Source organism: Euprymna scolopes, chromosome 18 (genome assembly GCF_053919585.1).
Source record: "Euprymna scolopes isolate OS-2025 chromosome 18, ASM5391958v1, whole genome shotgun sequence".
NCBI classification, from domain to species: Eukaryota; Metazoa; Mollusca; class Cephalopoda; order Sepiida; family Sepiolidae; genus Euprymna; species Euprymna scolopes.
The window spans coordinates 113,812,451-113,834,448 of record NC_136499.1 but is presented as its reverse complement, the minus strand read 5'-3'; the positions used below and the strand labels follow the sequence as shown (position 1 = coordinate 113,834,448).

Genomic DNA, 21,998 nt, shown 5'->3' with positions numbered 1-21,998 from the left:
CGATCTGAAAATCACCCCTTCTTAGGTGCATGCTATCATAAAAAATCTTGACACTTCAAAAGCATGTGGACCTGATCTCATCTCAGCTGTGCTATTAAAAAAGTGCTCCCCGAAGTAGCTCCAGTTCTCTCCAAACTTTACAACAAATGCCTTAATGAATCTTGCTTTCCTGATTGCTGGAAAACTGCTTCTGTGGTACCAGTTTTCAAGAATTCTGGCGAAAGAACTGACCCAGTAAATTATCGCCCTGCTAGCCTCCTCCCACTTTTCGCCAAAATATTTGAGTCCATAATTAACCAACATCTAGTCCATCATCTTACAGATGCTAAACTTCTGACTGACCAACAATATGGATTTAGGCAAGCCCGTTCCACAGCAGACATCCTAACTGTAATCTCTGAACGTATATGCGATTCACTGGACAAAGCAGAGGAGGGTAGAGCAATAGCTCTAGATATATCTAAGGCTTTTGACAGGATATGGCATGAATGTCTTCTCAGGAAAATCAGATCATACGGTATCACTGGACGAATACTTAACATAATTAAATCCTTCTTAGATAAGAGAAGAATCTAGGTTGTCTTCGATGGTCGTACATCTAAACAATATGATATAAATGCGGGAGTGCCCCAAGGGTCTATCATTGGACCTCGATTATTCCTAATATTCATAAATGACCTCCCTGACAAAATTGTCTGTGAGTATATATGCTGTGGGTATATATGCTGATGACACTACGCTTTATAACAGACACGACGAGAAAACAAATGAACACATATTTAAAGAAATGGCAGAAACACTCGAGGATGACCGCCAATCTGTAGAAGAATGGGACAAAAATGGATGGTCACATTCAATGCTGCCAAGAATAAACTTGTTTCCTTCAATAATTACAAGAAACCTTCTCTACCACCTCTAGCAATGGCCAAAGACTCTTTATCTGAAAGTACATCTTTTAAACTCCTTGGCCTAACGTTCACAGGAAACATGAGTTGGAACAATTACATTGAGAGTATTGCCAAGTCGTTGCGAAGAAGGTAGATTCTCTCTACCGTGATAGAAAGCTACTAACGCCCGAAAGTATCCTGGACCACTATAAGGCAACCATTCGCCCATGTATGGAGTATTATTGTCATATTTGGGTTGATACATCTGCTACTAGTCTCTAGCTCCTAGACAAGGTTCAAAAGAGAGTCGCCAATCTGATAGGTCCTGAACTGTCATCTAAGCTTCAGGCTCTGTCCCATCGACGAAATGTAGCATCCCTCTGCCTGTTCTACAAGTACTTTAACGATGAATGCTCTGACGAACTGCAAGCACTTGCGCCCTCTCGACGTAAATACTCCCGAAAAACCCGACAAGCAGCAAAATCCCACCCCTTCACATTTGAGATCCCTAGATGTAAGAGAGCTTTTTACTCCAGTAGTTTCTTCCCCAGAACCGCTAGACTGGAATTCCCTTCCGGTCCCTGCTTCCTCAACTGTACTGACATGCAGAAGTTCAAGTCTAACGTGAACTGCCATCTTGCTGCCCAACTCCCTACATAGTACCCTTGAACCCTATGTCCCTGATAGTAACCCCCTACATCAAAGTGTCAATGTGCCTTGTTTGGGGTAAAATCTTCTCCTTCTTCTTCTTCTTCTTCTTCTTCTTCTTCTTCTTATTATTATTATTATTATTATTATTATTATTATTCTTATACTTATTATTACTATTCATCTTCTTCTTCCTTTCGCTTACAGCAAGCTACAACCTGATTATTGATGTAAAAATTCATTCTACGTTGAAAGAAGAGAAAGAAGGCCAGACCACAAAAGGTGGCGCACACCATCACTTTAAAAATGACCCCACCGCACGCGTCGGCAATCCCCGATTAGGGCGTCTCGGAAAGTTAGCTTATAAACTAACTCTTCCTAAAAGCAAGAAACAAAGACCTCGGGGGGGAGGGGCGAATCTAGAGTAGAATAGTACAAATACTTCAACCAGACAAAAAAAAACAAGAAAAAAAAACAACAAAAAACAAAAACAAACAAACAAACAAAAAAAAGGACACGCCGTTAAAATGGCCGAGTCTCTGTCGGACTGATTGTCGAGGACATGATTCACGTAAGAAAGAAGACGGTGGGAAAATGTGAAATATACCTTGTTCTATTGAAAAAAGAAATCCAGACCTATTTATTTCCTGATTATAATAGTGGGCTTTGCAATAAAACAACTTATATATATATATACATACATACATATATATATACATATACATATATATATACATATATATAGTCATCCACATACAGTACTGTTTCGCTGTTTCACAGCTCATCAGTGCGGCTAGACAGGCAACTACCTCAAGCCAGGATTGAAACCCGACCGTTTATACGGCAGTCAAGGCTTCTAACCATTACGCTATTGGCGGCTGCTTGAACGAGTAGTGAGTTTAACGATGTTTTGATATATATATATATGTATATATGTATACATGTATATATATATATGTATATATATATGTATATATGTATATATGTATATATATATATATATATGTATATATGTATATATGTATATATATATATGTATATATGTATATATATATGTATATATATATATATATATATATATATATATATATATATATATATGGGGGGGGAAATGTTTACAAGTGTTTTTGATATAGATGTACATAAGAATACTTTGATAAGTATGTTTTAACTTAAATAGGGATCGTATTATAAAATTGTGCGGTCTGCGTTCGCGCCTGGCCTCCATAGAATGGGAATAGGCACAAACTTTAATAAAGACTTTTCATATCTATCTGCGTAAGTATACTTTGATAATTACGTTTCAGTTTGAAGAAATATGGTATAATAAAATTATGAGGTATTCGTCCGCGCCTGACCTCCATAGAATGGAAATATGTCACAAAGTTTAACAAGGTTTTTTAATATAGATCCACAGAATATTGTGATAAGTGTTTCAGTGTGAACAGGTATGGTATAATAAATTATGGGGTTTATTTATTTTAGTTTTACTTTCATTATGTTTTGCTTTGGTTTTGATACTCCCAAATTTGAAGCTATCTCTTTACAACCCTTCCTTTTCATAACCTATCATACTTTCATAAATCAGAGTCCATTTTCTGTAGGCTGTTTTGAACCCAGTCAACGACGGGTACTTTTGCTAGTATATATATATATATATATATATATATATATATATATATATATATATATATATATATATATATATACGAAGGGAGAGAGAGATAGAGAGAGAAAGAAAACGATTGGCCTAGTAGTTTTCGATAAAAAAGTTGAGCGGATAGACAGACAGACAAAAACGAAAAACATTATATATAGATACTGCGGTTTACAAAATACACCATTATAAAGCGATAAATAGTCATAGACCAGGATTCTGCCTTCCTGGAACAATTCCCAGGTGAGGTTGTCAACGCGTGGGAGCAGCGTCCAGTGTCTGAAGTGGAATACAATGGCGGGCATTTCGCCTTGTAACCGGGCACGTCCCCCCCCCCAACAATCGGAATGGAAACTAGAAAAACTGGAAAGAGGAATGTTAGATTTTAGATCCACGGGTGGGAGAGTACTAATTAAATTAGTCGTACATGGTGTTTGATTGGGGCGGGGACGACTCCAAAACAAGCCCAGAGCACGTTTAGCGATGAGAGCCGCAGGTTTCTGTTGCAGCGGTTTGGATAGGTAGTTATTAATGAACTCGCCTTTATATCCATCGTTGTCCGGACACGTCGATGAGAACATAGAAGAGAAGAGATTTAAAACGGAAGCATGAATAAAATATCTATAGTAAAAATGATTCCTTTCTTTCATAAACTTCTCTCCTGTAAGGATATCGAATCCTTTATTCGTGGAAGGTTCCATGTCTTCATATATATATATATATATATATATATATATATATATATATATATATATATATATATATATATATATATATATATATATTCATACACACAACGTGCTGTTTTGTTGTATCACAACTTATCAGCGTGACTAGACTAGCACCTTTCCCAAGCCGAGGATTGAACCTAGAATCATCGCGTTGACGGACGGCAGATCAACCCATACACCCACGGTAACGGTGCCCGTAAATAACTTCAACAAATGTCCATTTGTCCACTACTTTTACAGTGCTCGAACCGCTTGTTTACAAACAAACAACAAGTATTTTATTAAAATTTCATTTATTATTTTTAGTTTTTAAAATTGTAAAACGGAATTTTTACATGATAATTTTTTTCAGTTTTTTTTCTTATAAATAAAAAAAATTTCATTGAGTATTTGCGTTAAATGTGTTGTTTTTCTGTGTGTTAGCACTAGGGCTGTGACAACAGAATATTCTTTTCATTCTTTTGACTCTCAAGTATATATACGACACAGTAAGAAACAGTCAATCAACCGAGAACCACATCACTCTATATAGAAACATATAAGAGACTAACGGATATACACTCAAAACCAAGAAAAGAATATGCTGTTGTCACAGCCGTAGTTATCACACTTGAAGTTAAAATAATTTACGTGACTAAGATAGAAATTAATCATAATTTCAAAAATTGAAGAAAGAAAATGCTAGAAACAGAACAAATATATACCATCAAACCTTGTTAAAATGCAACGTTCTATAAATAAATATAATAAAATGCAACGTTCTATAAATAAATATAATAAAATGCAACGTTCTATAAATAAATATAATAAAATGCAACGTTCTATAAAAAATATGTTAAAATGCAACATTCTATAAATAAATATAATAAAATGCAACGTTCTATAAATAAATATAATAAAATGCAACGTTCTATAAATAAATATGTTAAAATACAACGTTTTATAAATAAATATGTTAAAATGCAACATTCTATAACTAAATATGTTAAAATGCAACGTTCTATAAATAAATATAATAAAATGCAACGTTCTATAAAAAATATGTTATAATGCAACGTTTTATAAATAAATATGTTAAAATGCATCATTCTATAAATAAATATGTTAAAATGCAACGTTCTATAAATAAATATGTTAAAATGCAACGTTCTATAAATAAATATATAAAAATGCAACGTTCTATAAATAAATATAATAAAATGCAACGTTCTATAAATAAATATAATAAAATGCAACGTTCTATAAAAATATGTTAAAATGCAACGTTTTATAAATAAATATGTTAAAATGCATCATTCTATAAATAAATATGTTAAAATGCAACGTTCTATAAATAAATATGTTAAAATGCAACGTTCTATAAATAAATATATAAAAATGCAACGTTTTATAAATAAATATAATAAAATGCAACGTTCTATAAATAAATATAATAAAATGCAACGTTCTATAAAAATATGTTAAAATGCAACGTTTTATAAATAAATATGTTAAAATGCAACATTCTATAAATAAATATGTTAAAATGCAACGTTCTATAAATAAATATGTTAAAATGCAACGTTCTATAAATAAATATATAAAAATGCAACGTTCTATAAATAAATATAATAAAATGCAACGTTCTATAAATAAATATAATAAAATGCAACGTTCTATAAAAAATATGTTAAAATGCAACGTTTTATAAATAAATATGTTAAAATGCAACATTCTATAAATAAATATCTTAAAATGCAACGTTCTATAAATAAATATGTTAAAATGCAACGTTCTATAAATAAATATATAAAAATGCAACGTTTTATAAATAAATATAATAAAATGCAACGTTCTATAAATAAATATAATAAAATGCAACGTTCTATAAAAAATATGTTAAAATGCAACGTTTTATAAATAAATATGTTAAAATGCAACATTCTATAAATAAATATATAAAAATCCAACGTTCTATAAAAAAATATATAAAAATGCAACGTTCTATAAATAAATATAATAAAATGCAACGTTCTATAAATAAATATAATAAAATGCAACGTTCTATAAAAAATATGTTAAAATGCAACGTTTTATAAATAAATATGTTAAAATGCAACATTCTATAAATAAATATGTTAAAATGCAACGTTCTATAAATAAATATGTTAAAATGCAACGTTCTATAAATAAATATTTTAAAATGCAACGTTTTATAAATAAATATTTTAAAATGTAACGTTCTATAAATAAATATGTTAAAATGCAACTTTCTATAAATAAATATGTTAAAATGCAACGTTCTATAAATAAATATTTTAAAATGCAACTTTCTATAAATAAATATGTTAAAATTGAATGTTCTATAAATAAATATGTTAAAATGCAACGTTCTGTAACTAAATATGTTAAAATGCAACGTTCTATAAATAAATATGTTAAAATTGAATGTTCTATAAATAAATATGTTAAAATTGAATGTTCTATAAATAAATATGTTAAAATTGAATGTTCTATAAATAAATATGTTAAAATTGAATGTTCTATAAATAAATATGTTAAAATTGAATGTTCTATAAATAAATATATAAAAATCCAACGTTCTATAAATAAATATGTTAAAATGCAAGAAAAACGTTCTATAAATAAATATGTTAAAATGCAACTTTCTATAAATAAATATGTTTAAATGCAACGTTCTATAAATAAATAAATCAAAATGCAACGTTTTATAAATAAATAGATTAAAATGGAATGTTCTATAAAAAATATGTTAAAATTCAACATTCTATAAATAAATATATTAAAATGCAACGTTCTATAGATAAATATGTTAAAATGCACGAAAAATGGTAGTAATAATGTCGTCCTCCGAATTCTGATTTTTTATTGTATATATTTTTAGTTTTACTATATTTTCTTAGCTTTTAACAAGAATTCACATTATGGTATGGTTGTCTTTGAAATTATTTCTTTAGGTATGTGAACTTCATTTTCGACTTGAGGACATATGAAAGTACACGTCAACATTTGATGAATAGACAACTAGTACTAGTAAAAGACAGGTAGTACCTTTACATTCTAACATAAAAGATAATGTCTTCGGAATGGTGCTATTTCTACAATTCTGCCAAATTTTTCTTATATTAATCGAAATCAAAATAACTTCACAGAGCCACCAAACAAAATACCATGAATAAATATTTGAAGATATAAAGAACTTGGAGCAAAAAATTCTTTTTTCTAAGATGACTGGATTTGGCACTAAATAATAAAAAAATGGTTAATATGTCGTAAAACAAACAAACCAAACCAAACATTATGAACAAATATTTGAAGATATAAAGAACTTGAAGCAAAAAACAACTTTTTTCAAGATGACTGGATGCAGCACTAAGGTTGATATTCTTTGAAACGAAACAACCAAATCAAATAAAATATTTTTTAAATTTAAAACTTCGACTGGAGAATTTAAACTTTCGACTGGAGAATTCTGCCATTAAATATGCTATACAGCAAAGTATAAATAAAAATTAAAAAAGAAACGAATTTTAGTCTTTGGAATTAATGATAAACCACGATGTTTATCTTTTAACGCAAGAACATCGCACAACTTTTTTTTTTTTTTTAATTAATTCTTAATTTAAAAAAAAAAAGTTAAGTATAAATCGTATTCAGTATATTAAAAAACGTTTTTCCTTCTCTTTTTCAAAAAGCTGTCATTCATTATTAACATTCTGACTGCTCGTCAGATCTTGTTTGCTTTGCCTACTATGCGTGACGCCATTTTTCAGTTAACAGGCGTTGTCTCTTGATAGTGAAGCTTGGCTAAAGTGATAACGTGTTAGACTTCCATCCATTAGATTTTGGATTCTAATCTTGCTAAGTTTAGTTAAACTAAGGAATCGTAAGATGACAAAACACGTGTCCGCGGATAATTATTTTCAAATACACACACACACACGCACACACGTGCGTATTATATACTATTATATAAAATGAACTTTGTGCGTGTGTCTGTGTGTGTCTGCGTGAATAAAAATAATAAACAAATGTTAGCCTTTGGAATCAATGATAAACCACGATGTTTGTCTTTTATCGCAAGAACAGCTCACAATTTTTGTTTTTGAATTAATTCTTCTTTTCTTTTTTTTTTTAAATTAATCTATATATCTGTAAATGCGAACGTGTCTGTGTGCCTGTGTACATTTCCCTACGCAATAACTCTGTCAATTTTTATTCTACTGACTCGAAATTTGATGTATTTGGGAAAATGGATGTGATCGGTTTTCGGACAGAAATTGGCTGTTAAGTGGTAAAAGTTCAACGATTTGACCTTTGAGAACTCTACCAAACTCCTCCGACAATTTGGGGTCTAAACACTTTAAATTTTAGATATAGGTTCGTTGGACATGGATCTAACTTAATAACTTGATTTGAGCCTAAAACAATAAATGTTAAGGGGTAAAAAAAGGGTCAAAGTTAAAAAATTACCTCTGCGGTCTCTTTCAAATTGCTCAGACAATTTCTTAAAATTTTATGTAAATTGTATTCAGAGCTAGGGCGAGCTTTTTCACCGGTTTGGGTCGAAAATTTTTAGTTCCCAATATATAAATATATGTATGTATGTATGTATGTATGTATGTATGTATGTATGTATGTATGTATGTATGTTTGCATGTCTGCCTAAAACTTTCGACAGAGGTGACGGATTTTACCAAGATCAGTATCATTTTTAACTTCTGACCGTTCATACGACAAATATCGAAAAATTGGCTAAAAACATTAATATCTTCCTCTTCAACTAGGTACTTTTCTACAGGGGGGGGGGTCACTTTTTTTGTCCGATATTTTTTAAAGTTATCTTCTCCTTTAGATTGTGTAGCTTTAATTTAAAAAAAATACCACTTCCGGTTTGGCGGTGGTTGTAACAGCATTGACGTCAGGTTTTTACCCCGTTCTTTTCCTCCTTTGCAGTACGGGTTCGAGCCACTACCACTTTTTTTGTTGCCTTTTTTTTTGTTCAACAGGCACATCCAAACACCCAGACAACGGCGGGCTGAAATACTAGTATTGGATAAAGTTAAAGTCAAGTATAAACCGTATTCGTTATTTTTCCTTTTTAAAAAGAGTTTGAATGCTTGACAGATCTTGTTGATTTGCCTACTATGCATGACGTCATTCTTCAATTACTAGGCCTTGATGACGAGTTTGCTAAGTTCAGTCACACTAAGGAATTATAAGATGACAAAACACGTGTCTGTTGATAACTATTTTCAAATACACACACACGTATATTTATGTTTATTTATTTATTTATTTTTTAAAACGTGGTCACCACTTATCAAGGCCCAGAAGCCACTCAGGGATAAGGGTTATTGCAAGTACATTACGTTAGTGTGGAGATTTGATGAAGTGTTTACTTAAGGGGGCGGTTCATTAGGAATTTGTTAACGTTGGACTTGAAGACATCCAAATTGTAGTCCGGTGGGAAGCAGGCAGACGGAACAGAGTTCCACAGGCGTACAGTTCTAAGAAAGAAGCTTTGTTCATGGAATCCACGTTTTGATTTAGCCAGAGATAAAGAGTGGGGGAAATTTTTCACAGTGGATTCGGCTAGACGGGTGTTTTTCGTGAAAGATTGGCGAGGGGGGACCAGAGATTGGAGTTCAGGCGAGCACCTGCCATGGAAATAGCGATAAAACAAAGATAGGCTCGCAACATCTCTTCTGTGAGAGAGAGGTTGCATGGTAGAGAAAAGGGCATCCCCCACTAAGCCACGAAGTCTATTTTGTACTCTGTCAAGGCAGGTTAGGCTGTTTTTAGCAGCTCCTGCCCAGATATGGCAACAGTATTCCATCCTTGGACGTACTTGGCTTTTATATAGATAGAGAATTGCATCAGTAGTGAGATATCTTCTGGAGCGGTAGAAGGATCCCACCATCTTTCGAGCGACCGTGGCAACAGACTTGATGTACGTGTTCCATTTCAGATCAGGAGTAAAGGTCAAACCCAGAAGCTTTTCAAAACACGGGGCCTCACCCAGGCGAGAGCCATCCATCCCAATTGATGCCAGATGGGGATCAGAGCGTTGATGATGTAAGGATAAGAGTTTGGTTTTGGATGCATTAAAGGTAACCAGCCACATCTTCCCCCACTGAACCACGCGCTTGAGATCAGAGGAGAGAGAATCAGAGAGAACTTTGTCATTTACGGCCTTTGATGTGTTGCCGTAGATGGTCGTGTCACAGCATAGATGTCAACGAATGATTTAAGTATGTGTTTAGGGAGGTCATTGACGTAGATCAGGAAGAGAGTTGGGCCCAGGATTGACCCCTGAGGGACTCCAGCATTAATACTGCAGGCCTCTGATTTTTGTCCATCGACCACTACTCTTATGAGTCTATCGGAGAAATGATTTAATGATTGAGAAAACATTTCCAGTTATACCGTAGCTGGAAATCTTGTGAAGTAGACCCTTATGCCATACCTTGTCGAAGGCCTTTGATATGTCAAGAGCAATTGCCCTAGAAAGGAATCCTTTGTCAATAGATTCACTAATCCTGTGAGATATAACCGTCAGCACATCTGCGGTAGATCTTGCAGAGCGGAAACCATATTGTGTGTCACTAAGAAGGTTGTTTCTTCTGAGGTGGTTAACTATTTCTCTATTTAATATGGATTCCAGCAACTTACTCATAACACACAGGAGACTTATTGGTCTGTACTGAGAGGGAGATGACTTATCACCTGAATTCTTAAATACAGGGCAAACTGATGAGGTCTTCCAGGGAGTCGGAAAGCACTTCTCCTTAAGGCAGCGCTTAAATAGTTTCGTAAGTATGGGATCAAATTCTGGTTGAAGCTTTTTTAACACTATAATTGGGATGCCGTCAGGGCCAGTTGCTTTACTGGAATCAAGGTTCTTGATTAGTTTGGCGACTTCATGCACGGATATTTGTATGTTACCTAGCGTTTTCTGTATTATAGGAGGAAATATGGGGAGTTGATGGTCTTCGTCGCATAGGGTAGAATTAACTGCAAAGTTCTTTGCAAATAGTTTGGCTTTGTCTGATGCTTACGAGATGACCTCTAGTCCACTGATAATGGTTGGGATAGAACGCACACTTCTGTTCAGGATCCTATTTGCCAAAACTGGTGGGAACCAAGCCGCTGATCAACTACCTTGGATTTAACAGACTGGGCATATAGCTCTCTTGCATTTTTTATTACTCTTTTACAGTGGTTGCTGGCAGTCCTGAAAGCAGCTTTAGTTTCAGTGCATCTATTACGTTGGTAGCCATGGAAAAAGTGATTTCTGTGCGCGATAGCAGCAGCACATTCTGGGGAGAACCATGACTGGCTGTTAGGTTTTTGTTGGAATTTTTTTATGGTATGAATTGGTCTATGCCTACAATTAGCCATTCGGTCAGATCTGATACTATAGAGGACACTTCCTTTTTAAACATGGAGTGCAGAGGTAAATCAGATATGAATGTACGGAAGCTATCCCAGTCAGCCATAGAGTATCGGTATACAGTACGGTGGAGGGCTACGTCAGTTATCTACTGTTATAAAAAAATTAACTGTATGTGTGTGTGTGTGTGTTTGTGTGTGTGTGCGAGTTCGTTCCCTATGGATTCGAAAATGGTTGGGCTGATCTTTATTAAATTTCATACGAAGGTACTTTACGTGCCTGGCATTGTTCTTAGATGGGTTTTGTATCGGAGTATCTTCAGTTAGTGTCAATAATCGATAATCGAATTAATCCAATGAAAGAAAGAGCATACGATTTTGATCAAAGTTAACACCTTACACAGCCTAACATCACAAGTGCATTTGAGAAGTTTTATTACCACACAAACCGAAAGGCTCGACATATGAACTCAACAGAAGGTTTCATTTTTATTTTATCTTAAATATGACAGGGGCGCGTTCGAAATGAATGCTTCTGTTTAAAGCATAATTGCACCATGATACGTGACTGTTTCATTTAGACTTAAAATCAAACCATTATCACTGCAAAAGCAGTAAAACCAGGCACATAAAATCGACAGTAGGTTCTTTGATATGACGGGGCGCATTCGAGATAAATGTTTCTGTTTTTCGCACAATTGAAGTATGCCACATGACTTCTGCATTTTAAACTTTAACTCAAGCCATTATATAATAAAAAAAAAATTATATAAAATCAAAGTTAGGTTCTCTACAGCGCAATATAGACTACACTGTATTGTGAACTAAGTCATTACAAGGAGCATTGAGCTTCCTCTTAGTGCACCGCGATGGGTCCCCAACTAGAATAGGCAATTAATCGATTTGATTGAAAAATGGGCAATTTCACCAATTTCGATGACAACAAAATATGAAAGCGTAAAACATTTGTTGATCATCATTCAATCCCCGGCAACGTCGGATCACCCTGCTAATATATATATATATATATATATATATATATATATATATATATATATATATATATATATATATAAAATTGCCCATGTATTGAAAAAGAAAATTATATTCTCTTTAAAGGGGCACTTCTGTTCTTTGTTTTTACGACAACCGAAAGTGTTCGATTCTTTTGTACGGGAGAGTATTGCATAATGCTAAGTGGCAATCATCAGACCAGAGCGCTCTATCTATAAGGGAACACTCACCTCACACACACACACACACACACACACACACACATATATATAGTTTAAAATATAATTATCCACTGACACGTGCTTCGTCGTCTACGACTCATCAGAGTGGCTGAATCTAGGTAAAATGAATTTACGTATAAATAATCGAATTAATTCAAAAGTATCGCAAACAAAAACAAATAAACATTTATATAAATCGCGATATATTCATCAGTCGTGCAAAATATGCCAGGCAAAATAGGTTTAAGCTTCTTTCTATGGGATCCCGATTTCGAATCTCGCTAGAGTCAACTCCTTCGATGAATCGTAGACGGCAAAACACATGTCAGTGGATAATTATATTTAAAAAAAATAATATATATGCCGCTCCCCGTTTCGGGGTACGAAATTGGTAAATGGGAAAATTATTCTCAACTCGCATTTAGGTAAAAATGCATTTACGTATAAATAATTGAATTCAATGAAAAATATCGCAAACAAAACCAAATAAACACCTGATATATATATATATATATATATATATATATATATATATATATATATATATATATATATATATATATATATATATATATATATATATATATATATATATATATATATATATATATATATATATATATATATTATTTTTAAAATATAATTATTCACTGACACGTGTTTCGTCGTCTACGACTCACCAGAGTGGCTGAATCTAGCGAGATTCGCAATCAGGACCCACACACACACACACACACACACACACACACACACACACACATATATATATATATATTTGAACACTCTTCCGCTGTCTTCTCTTGAAAATGGACTAATAAGTCTGAAATATATTGAGATTTATATCACCATTGAATACAACAGAAAAAAAAAAATTACTGTTGTTTAGAGTTAAAATTTGTGTGAAAAAGAAAAAACAAACAACAAAAAAAGAACTTTATTTCTTTTGTTTGCATTTAATTTTACTCTATATATAAAAAAAAAATCTCGCATTGTTCTTGGCTTTTAATTTTACCTTATAATATATATATATATATATATATATATATATATATATATATATATATATATATATATGGCAAAAATAGTAATTAGTAAAAACCTAAAGAAAGTACTCAATACTAAACTGTTGTCGAATTAGAATTAAAATTTCCTCTCCCCTTTTTGTGCTTCCTCTAATATCGTTTTTCTGATCATAATAACCATTTCTTAAAGTCTGATTAAGTTACTAGATCGTTGATACGATTCGGTAACCGAAACATGTGTAACTAAGCAGCTAAAACGGTAATATATATATATATATATATATATATATATATATATATATATATATATATATATTATTATAACTTTAGTGCTCAGCAATAAGAACCGATTTCTTAAAGGGGTTGACATAATTATTACTATAACTATTTTAATATCTACAGGCACTAGTGTTTCATCTTTTCGGGAATCATCAGTTCAGGGATATGCGATTATAGCCGGTCGGGAGATTCGAACCCGACCAGGAAACCAGCTCTGACTCCATAAACAAGGAACAAACCGCACGGCGAACGTTAACCGGGAGAAATTATTAACATTTATACAAAGTGTAAATTGAATGTGTGTGCTTGAGAGAGAGAGAGAGAGAGAGAGAGAGAGAGAGAGAGAGAGAGAGAGAGAGAGAGAGAGAGAGAGAGAGAGAGAGATCCACTACATATTAAAAAGGAAACAAAATATTATTTCTTACTTTGGAAGGTAAAAATAAAAATCCATATCATGCACCTTGTGTCAGTCGTTGATTAAACAGCATATGCCAGCTTTTCCGACGCCTGGATTCTTTATTACTTGAGTCAGAAACAGCAGGACAACGAGTCTTCTATTTCTGAACTCTTGGTGGAACTTTGTCGAAATAAAAAAAAAACAAAAAAAAACGAACAATGAAACCTGATTGTTTCCGAAAATAAAACGAAATTGTTTTTTTTTCTTTTTCTTTTATAAATAAATGTCGTAAAACCGTATATGCTAATCAGTTCGGACACACACACTAAAAAAAACATTTTTTTTTTAAAATGAACTTACCTGACATTGCCCGGGATACAATAAAGTCGTTTTACTATTTAAATTTTATTTGTTTGCACATTTTTAAACTTAAGGTAGACAACTCCTATAATATATTTAATTAAAAAATCATTTATCCTTCTTATTTGTTGTTTTTTTCCTTCCTCTAGAAAAAAAAACTCAATCATGTTCTGCTAAGGCAAAAAACAAACAAAAACAATTTCCCTCTACAAAACAACCAAACCAAATACCATGAATAAATATTTAAAGATCTAAAGAACTTGAGGCATAAACTTTAACGCTAACAACTGAATCCGAAGAAGGTTGATATGCCGTAAAACAAAACAACCAAACCAAACGTCATGAATAAATATTTGAAGATATGAAGAACTGGAAGCATAAAGTCTTTTCACCAAGATGACTGGATTCAGCACTAAATAACCCAAAAAGGGTTGATATGCCGTAAAAGCAAACAACCAAATCAAATCAATATTTTTTGATTTACAATTATTTACCCTCCCCTCTTACTGACATTATTTAAAATGTTGCATATTAGTACTTGTCAGTGTAGGATTAAATAATTTAAAAACACGTTTTTTTTTTTATTTTATTGCCAATAACACGGTGCAACAATAGCAAATGAAAAGTGGTTGGTCAAAAATATATTTAGTTGGATAGGTTTGCTTAAATTTTAATTTAAATTTGACTTCAAAATCCGGCAAGACTACTTTATATATTAGATAAGAATAAAGATTACTTTATATATTAGATAAAATAAAAGTGTTGCATTCTTTCATATCACATTGTCTGATACAATGACCAACCTAAACCAGAAGGACCCGTGTAAATTCCATGAAATGAAAAATATATTTAATCAGCAAATATGTTCTGATGAAGTTGATATTTTTCTAGATAGTGCAAAAAAATAGATTTTTGGACAGACCCCCCCCCCACACCAAACATGAGTTTATTAATATTTTTATGAAAATAGTGTCCATAGAAATAAACCAAATAAGAAAAATTAAGAAGTACTAATAAATACTCAAAAAGTAATATTGTGCTACATTGTTCAATGCAAATAATAAAATCACATTGTAAGAGGTAATCTTTAATTCACCCCTTAAGTCCAGTACCTCTAGGCAGATAATGTTTTGTTTTGCCCTTTTTTTTTAAATGTTTTCCCTTTTACGTATAGTTTCGCTGACTTCTTTCTCTGGTGTCGAACCGCTGCACGTCGGAATTACTACGAGTTTCTTTCTCATATTATTACAACAATGATAATATATTATTTAAATGATATTCGAAAATGAGGCTACATTAAAGGGAGGCCACGCTCATATTCTTGTGCAGAGCTGTCAGATTGGCATTTTTAAAGCTATATTTCTCGAATTTGACCAATTTTTGAAGCTGATTGACATTCACAAATTGTATTTGGCCTTTTTTTTTCAAAGCGTAACGTATGAACTAAGTAAAGAATGAAACAGCAAGACATTTTGTGGATATAAAAAAAATCATGGATTACAATAGAAAAATGCGAGCATGAAAAGTAATATGGTTAAGCTTAAACATAGAAAAGTAAAGGCCTAGTTGTTAAAACTGGAACAGAAAAGGACAAGATATTCTAGTAAAAAATATAATAAATTTATAACTTAAAATATTGCAACATTAAGAATGGAATGTTATAAATTGAAATTTAAAAAAAATATCTTAATGCTACAATATTTTAAGTTATAAATTTATTATATTTTTTACTATAATATCTTGTCCTTTTCTTTTCCAGTTTTAACAACTTGTCTTTTACTTTTCCATGTTTAAGCTTAACCATATTACTTTTGATGCTCGAATTTTTCTATTGTAATCCATGATTTTTCCAGTTTTTCAATAAATTCCCTTGTTCTTTGTTTAATTTTAGTCTTATTTTTTGCCCCCGAAAACATAACATACACATACACCCAATTATCTATCTTTCATGCTTTCATTCTATCTGTTTCACGAGCTACTTCTCTTTTCGCGACAGTAGTCACTATAGCGACGTGGTTGTTATGGAAACCACTCATAAAAAGCGTCGCTCACCTCCTTACATATTTTTTACGATTTTGAACACCAGAAAATTCATCATAACTTTTGTTTTACTGAACGAAAATTGAAATTGAGAAAGTGATCTAAAAACTGTAATAATAGTTTGAAATTTGGTCGAAAAACGAGTGAGTGGTGAAGCTTTAAACCAGTTTAAATGTCTACAACTGCCACTTAACCATATATTCAAAAACTTAACCATATATTCCAAAACTTAACCATATATTCAAAAACTTAACCATATATTCAAAAACTTAACCATATATTCAAAAACTTAACCATATATTAATAAAACTTAACCATATATTCAAAAACTTAACAATATATTCAAAAACTTAACCATATATTCAAAAACTTAACAATATATTCAAAAACTTAACAATATATTCAAAAACTTAACCATATATTCAAAAACTTAACAATATATTCAAAAACTTAACCATATATTCAAAAACTTAACAATATATTCAAAAACTTAACAATATATTCAAAAACTTAACCATATATCCAAAAACTTAACAATATATTCAAAAACTTAACCATATATTCAAAAACTTAACAATATATTCAAAAACTTAACCATATATTCAAAAACTTAACCATATATTCAAAAACTTAACAATATATTCAAAAACTTAACCATATATTCAAAAACTTAACCATATATTCAAAAACTTAACAATATATTCAAAAACTTAACCATATATTCAAAAACTTAACCATATATTCAAAAAATTAACCATATATTCAAAAACTTAACAATATATTCAAAAACTTAACCATATATTCAAAAACTTAACAATATATTCAAAAACTTAACCATATATTCAAAAACTTAACCATATATTCAAAAACTTAACAATATATTCAAAAACTTAACCATATATTCAAAAACTTAACCATATATTCAAAAACTTAACCATATATTCAAAAACTTAACCATATATTCAAAAACTTAACAATATATTCAAAAACTTAACCATATATTCAAAAACTTAACCATATATTCAAAAACTTAACCATATATTCAAAAACTTAACCATATATTCAAAAACTTAACCATATATTCAAAAACTTAACCATATATTCAAAAACGTAACCATATATTCAAAAACTTAACAATATATTCAAAAACTTAACCATATATTCAAAAACTTAACCATATATTCAAAAACTTAACCATATATTCAAAAACTTAACCATATATTCAAACACTATCGTGTTTGAATGTATGGTTAAGTTACAAAATTCAATTTAACATTATATAATCAATTCTTAATGCTGCAATATTTTAAGTTATAAATCTATTATATTTTTGTTGTTTTACGGCATATCAACCCTTTTCAGGTTATTTAATGCCGAATCCAAAGATTTTGAAGGAAAATTTTTTAATAGAATATATTTGTTGTTTTCAAGTCGGTTTCTATTTAACCCATAGTTGGAACCCTAACAGGTACTACCACTCCGGGTCAGAGTGGACCTGGGAGCAATTGCAACTAAAGGGTGGCTCCACACTCCTCAAAGCCCGTAAGCTGGGACCTCACCACTGGATATCCAAGACCATTGAGAAGAAGTTAAATTCAGAAGATGCAAGATGAGGAGAGTAAGGAGATGAATTTTATAGCCATACACTCGTGCTTCTGATCTGGTGACATGCCCGTTATGAACTGGAGCGTTGTCCTGCAGGAGGAGGAGGAGGAGGAGAAGGAGGAGGAGAAGGACACCTTTACTGATTTGCCACCGCCTCTTAATTTTGATAGTTTCTCTTAATTCCTTAAACGCTAAGCATCATAGGCGGATATAAATGTGGTATGTTTTGCCAGGAAATCTGTCACCATTACTCCGCCTTTATCCAATTCCTGAGGATTGAACATGACCTTGCCAGTGGAGGGCTGAATCCTTGCCTTAATTGGAGGTGGTAAGTTTAAGTACTTCCATTACGTTGAGTCGGATTGGATCTCTCGATCATAGTGATAAACAATATTACAACAGCATATTCTTTTCATTGTTTTTACTGTCGAGTATATATCCGACACGGTTAGACACAGTCAATCAACCGAGAACCACATCCTTCTATATAAAAAGCATATAGGATATCAACGGATACACACTCCAGAGTCAAAACAACGAAAAGAATATGCTGTTGTCATAGCCCTAGTAATACGCTTTTTGAGAAACTTTGACAAACTATCATCTGGAAAGGTGCCAGAAACATGGGGATCTCATTCATATGCAAATGGTCAAAGAAACCTTATTCATATGCTAATGGTCATTAATGATGGTTTCCACAGACCTTATACTAATCTTGATCTCGGGCTATTTGACAAATAGTTACGCGTCGATCTTCGAAAATGGCAACTTCAACTTAACTGAAAGATGTTTCATAAATGCCAGAAGGAAAGGGAGCTGTTCCCACAGATTTCCGGCCATATTGGAATTAACGATGTCAACGTTTTGCAACATCATATGATGAGGCATTATTATGATACGTGGTGTGCGTCCTTTCAAATACAAAAGTCGTATCACTGCTCGACATGCAGCAGGCCCCTTTTCACAAATGACCCAGTTCAAAAACTTGTAAATCAGAAACCACAATTAGTTCAGAGCTATAATTTGCCATATAACCCATAGAGATATAAATCATTGCATATACAAATTTTCAGGAAGATCAAACAACTGGAAGTGGTATATTATTTTTTTTATTGGAATCCTTTGAGATGAATTATTTATTTATTTATTTATTTAATTTCAATGTTATCCTTATCTTAATAGCTGTTGTTTCACGACGTTTCGGCCAAGTAGTCTGGCCTTCGTCAGGTGGTTAACCGCGTCGGGATAGGAATGCCGAGTCTCTTAATTACTGCCTTCCATAGTTGTTGTCGTCTCACCACGTTTTTGGCCAACTGATCTTCTGGTCGACTTTGGGTAGGATTGAAACCGGTATCTTCAGACAACCTGAAACCGTAGAGATTCAACTAAATTCAAATAAAAACTGGAAGTTGGTCAGGGGCCTTACTTATTGGACGCCCTCTCATAATCCCTGGGAGAATACCCATGACAACAGAACATAAATTGCACTAACTCTAAAGAAGGAGGAGGTAATACATTAAAAGTTGATATTATGACTAGAGAGCGTATACTATATTACCCCCTCCCAATTCAAGAGACTCCCTAATCATAGACTGTGCTTTTATTTGTCTTTTTTCTTTCTTTCTTCATTGTAAAAAGCTCCACTAACTCTAAAGAAGGAGGAGGTAATCCAGATTAAAATTCGCTTTTTTTTTCTCTTTATTTCATTTTATTTCCATCGAAGTTCTAAAAAATCAAGGGGACCCTATATATATAGTGGTTGTAGCTGCATTTTTGTGTATTCTACCGCCTACAGCCAAATCACCACCTGGCCATGCAGGGTGAAGGTGCATAAGCAACTACCAAAACTATGGCACTACGATATAGTGCCACAAGTTGACACACCGGGTCTCGTCAGATCACCGAAGTTAAAAACAAACAAACACAAAGGACCCTATATATGTAGTGGTTGTAGCTAGTTAAATGTTTTTGTTAAAGTTTGTCAAAGGAGGCCATAGATTGAAGTGTAGTCGAGCACTTGTCATGAAAATAACGATAGGGAAGTGAAAAGGGCACCACTTACTAGATTTCGAAGCCGGTTTTGAACTCTATCAAGGCTGCCTATATGTGATAACAGTATTCCATTTTAGGGCGGAGCTGACTCTTATACAGATAGAGGATTTCATCGTCAGTGAGATTGTTTGTTTGTTTTTCTTTTACGGCATATCAACCCTTTTCAGGTTATTTAATGCCGAATCCAGTGATTTTGAAGAACAATTTATAAATAGGGTATATTTGTTTTTTTTTTTTAAAGTCAGTTTCTATTTAACCTATAGTTGGGACCCTAGCAGGTACTACCACTCCGGGTCAGAGTGGACCTGGGAGCAATGGCAATTAAAGGGTGGCTCTACACTCCCCAAAGCCCGCAAGCTGGGGCCTCACCATCGGATATAGTTTAAGGTCATATCCAGGACCGTCAGTGAGATACCTCCTGGAACAATAGAGTGATACAATCATTTTTCCAGCGATCTTAGCAACATATTTTACTTCAGTCGAAGTTCTCAAAAATGAAGGGGCTCCCTTCGTGGGGCTAACACTTGATCTCTATATAAGATACATATAAATCCGAATATTACATTAAAGTTCTATTTTACCGCTTTAACGAATAAATAAATAATTAGCTAAGACAACGCTAGTTGCTCTTTCTTCTCAGTTTGTTACTGCTTTATCGTTATTTTCATAAAAAGTGTTCGACTGAGCTTCAATCTATAGTCCCCCCCTCGCCAAACTTTCACAAGAAACACTCGTCTAGCTGAAAACACTATCAATAATTCCACCCCCTACTCTTTATCTGTGCCTAAACCTAAACGTAGATTCCATGAACAAAGCTTCTTTCTTAGAACTGCACGCCTGTGGAATTGTCTTCCGTTTTCCTGCTTTCCAGCTGACTACAATCTGATTGTCTTCAAGTCCAACGTAAACAAGTTCTTTATTAACCGTTCCACTTAAGTTTACAAATTTACCGAATTTCCATTACTAACGATTACTATATTGTCCAATTGACTACTGTACACTCTTAACCCTCGAGTGGTCTCTGGGCATTGATAAGCAGTTATGCCTATGTAACAAAGTCAATTCCCTCGAAATAAAGCTATTTATATAAAAAATTCTCAGCAAACGTCTCCTTGTGTCCTCTTTCTTCATGAAAAGAAGCTTATTTCTATAACATCCACGAGACGAAACGACGATGATGAAGAGAAGCGGCGACATCAGACAAGCACGTATAAATATCCCCCTCGATTTACAAATATAGCAAGTTTACCGTCTCCTGTCTTCTTTACGTAACCTTAACTTGACAACATCTGATGTCGAAGTCGTCTATTATATTCTTCTTTATTTTATTTTACTTCAGTTGAAGTTCTCAGAAATCAAGCCCCCCCCCCCATTCACGGAGCTAATCCTTGATCTTTATATGAGATACATAGATATCTGAATATTCCAGTAAAGTTCTAGTTTACCCCACAAACACTGAGTTAGTAAAACAGTTAATAACATAATTTTATTCTCCTCAATTGACCATTTAAATGTAATATATCTTTCTTAAATGCGGCAAAATCACGTCGACACACCAATTCTCGTCAGATCGCCGAAGTTAAGCAACGTTGAGCCTGGACACTACCAGATGGGTGACCATTTGGGAAGATTAGGCGCTGATTAGTTCTAAAATAGCTGACCATTTGGGAATTACAGGTGCTATTATGTT

At 32.8% G+C, this 21,998-nt stretch overlaps 1 protein-coding gene across 1 annotated transcript in view; it reads right to left on the bottom strand.

Annotated features, from left to right (window-relative positions):
- LOC145297774 (uncharacterized) overlaps positions 1-14,455 on the bottom strand; it is a 115,078-nt gene extending 100,623 nt beyond the window's left edge. The window contains exon 1 of the mRNA XM_080144023.1: positions 14,280-14,455. Coding sequence (XP_080000149.1) covers positions 14,280-14,305 — 26 coding nt within the window. The 5' untranslated portion in view covers positions 14,306-14,455. The remainder of the gene's footprint in view (positions 1-14,279) is intronic.
- Between the last annotated feature and the right edge of the window lie 7,543 nt (positions 14,456-21,998).